Below are 1,323 nucleotides of genomic sequence, written 5' to 3' on the forward strand. Positions count from 1 at the left end.
GTACTCCTACTTCACCGCAGATTTCTTGCAAGAGGCCGACCACAGCGTGGCCGGCTCGGTCTTAGCTGACGACGGCCTGCGGCGGGCGCTGCAGTCGCGCGTGATTTCCGAACTGACGGACATAGTCAAACCGCAAGGTCTGGAGATGCGCCGCAGGATGCAGGACTGGATCTCAAAAGCGGCCTGACGCTTCCCGCAGTGCTCTCGCTGTTCCCGCAGGGAAGGATATTTTCCGACTGGGTGCTCGCCGCGCGGGGATCCGTGCCGGGCTCGAGGCTCCGTTCCTTCTTCGCCGCCAAAGACAAGATGGAGCGCTGGCATCCGCTCCATAGGTCGCTGTACATGTGGACGAAGACGCTGCTGCCGAACACCATCCTGACTGGTCTAGGGGATCGGTCCGAGATGAGGAACAGCATAGAGGGGCGGCCCCCTTTTCTCGACCACCACCTCGCGGAGCATGTCAATGCATTGCCGCCCAGCGTCAAGATGCGGTACTCGCCAGACGAGAGCCAGGGCCTTGCGCAGGGCAACGCGGACGATTACTGGTGGAAGGGGTCGGGTTCTGGCCTGCGATCCGTCACCGAAAAATGGATTCTGCGTGAAGCGGTGCGGCCGTTTGTGTCGGAGGACATGTACAGACGCAGGAAGGTCATGTTTCTCGCGCCCATCCGATGGGCCAAGGGTGGTCCGCTTCATCTCATGTTCCGGCGGATTTTGACGGAGGAGTCGGTCCGAGAACTGGGATTCGTCCACTGGCCGATCGTGCAGGACGCTCTGGAGCGCGGCTTCGGCGAAGCGGCTGACGGAGCTTGCTTCAGGACCGTCGTCTACGCCGCGAGCTGGGTGACCATTTCCGATCGATTCAAGAAAGCGCAGGAGCAATTGCGGGCTGAGGAGCATGAATGGATGTTTCGGATAGCGGAGCCTGCACTTTGCGCAGGGCACTTGGATGGTATAGCTAACTCTAGTACAATACGAAGTGTGTAGATTGAATGCTATCTTTGCCTATCTGCTACCATGTTCACTGCTCGCGACCGGATTCTACCTCCCCCGGACTTTGCCGTCGCTGCGGCATGCAACAAGGCTTTGACAGTCGTCGCCGGCTCGGAAGAGTGGAAGAGGTCAAGAGTGAAGCGCGGACAAACAAGCTACTGCCGTCGGATCTTCACCGAACTTCAGCTCCCTTCAGGCTACGGACGGTACACGGCACTCCCTTGTCCGTGACCAACCTGCCAGGTTGGCCGACGAGACCCGCTTCCCAGGGCAAGAACTCGATCCCGAGATCATCTGTCGTCCTAAAACCAGGCTGTGTAGACTTCCAGA

General features: G+C 59.5%; 1 protein-coding gene across 1 annotated transcript; it reads left to right on the forward strand.

Annotated features, from left to right (window-relative positions):
- Positions 1-306: 306 nt before the first annotated feature.
- On the forward strand, positions 307-987 carry BBA_10359 (asparagine synthase; the record flags this gene model as incomplete). Its single annotated transcript, XM_008605456.1, has 1 exon — positions 307-987. One exon carries the CDS (start codon positions 307-309, stop codon positions 985-987), a length of 681 nt encoding a protein of 226 aa, XP_008603678.1.
- Positions 988-1,323: the final 336 nt, after the last annotated feature.

Source organism: Beauveria bassiana (genome assembly GCF_000280675.1).
Source record: "Beauveria bassiana ARSEF 2860 unplaced genomic scaffold BBA_S00167, whole genome shotgun sequence".
Lineage (NCBI taxonomy): Eukaryota > Fungi > Ascomycota > Sordariomycetes > Hypocreales > Cordycipitaceae > Beauveria > Beauveria bassiana.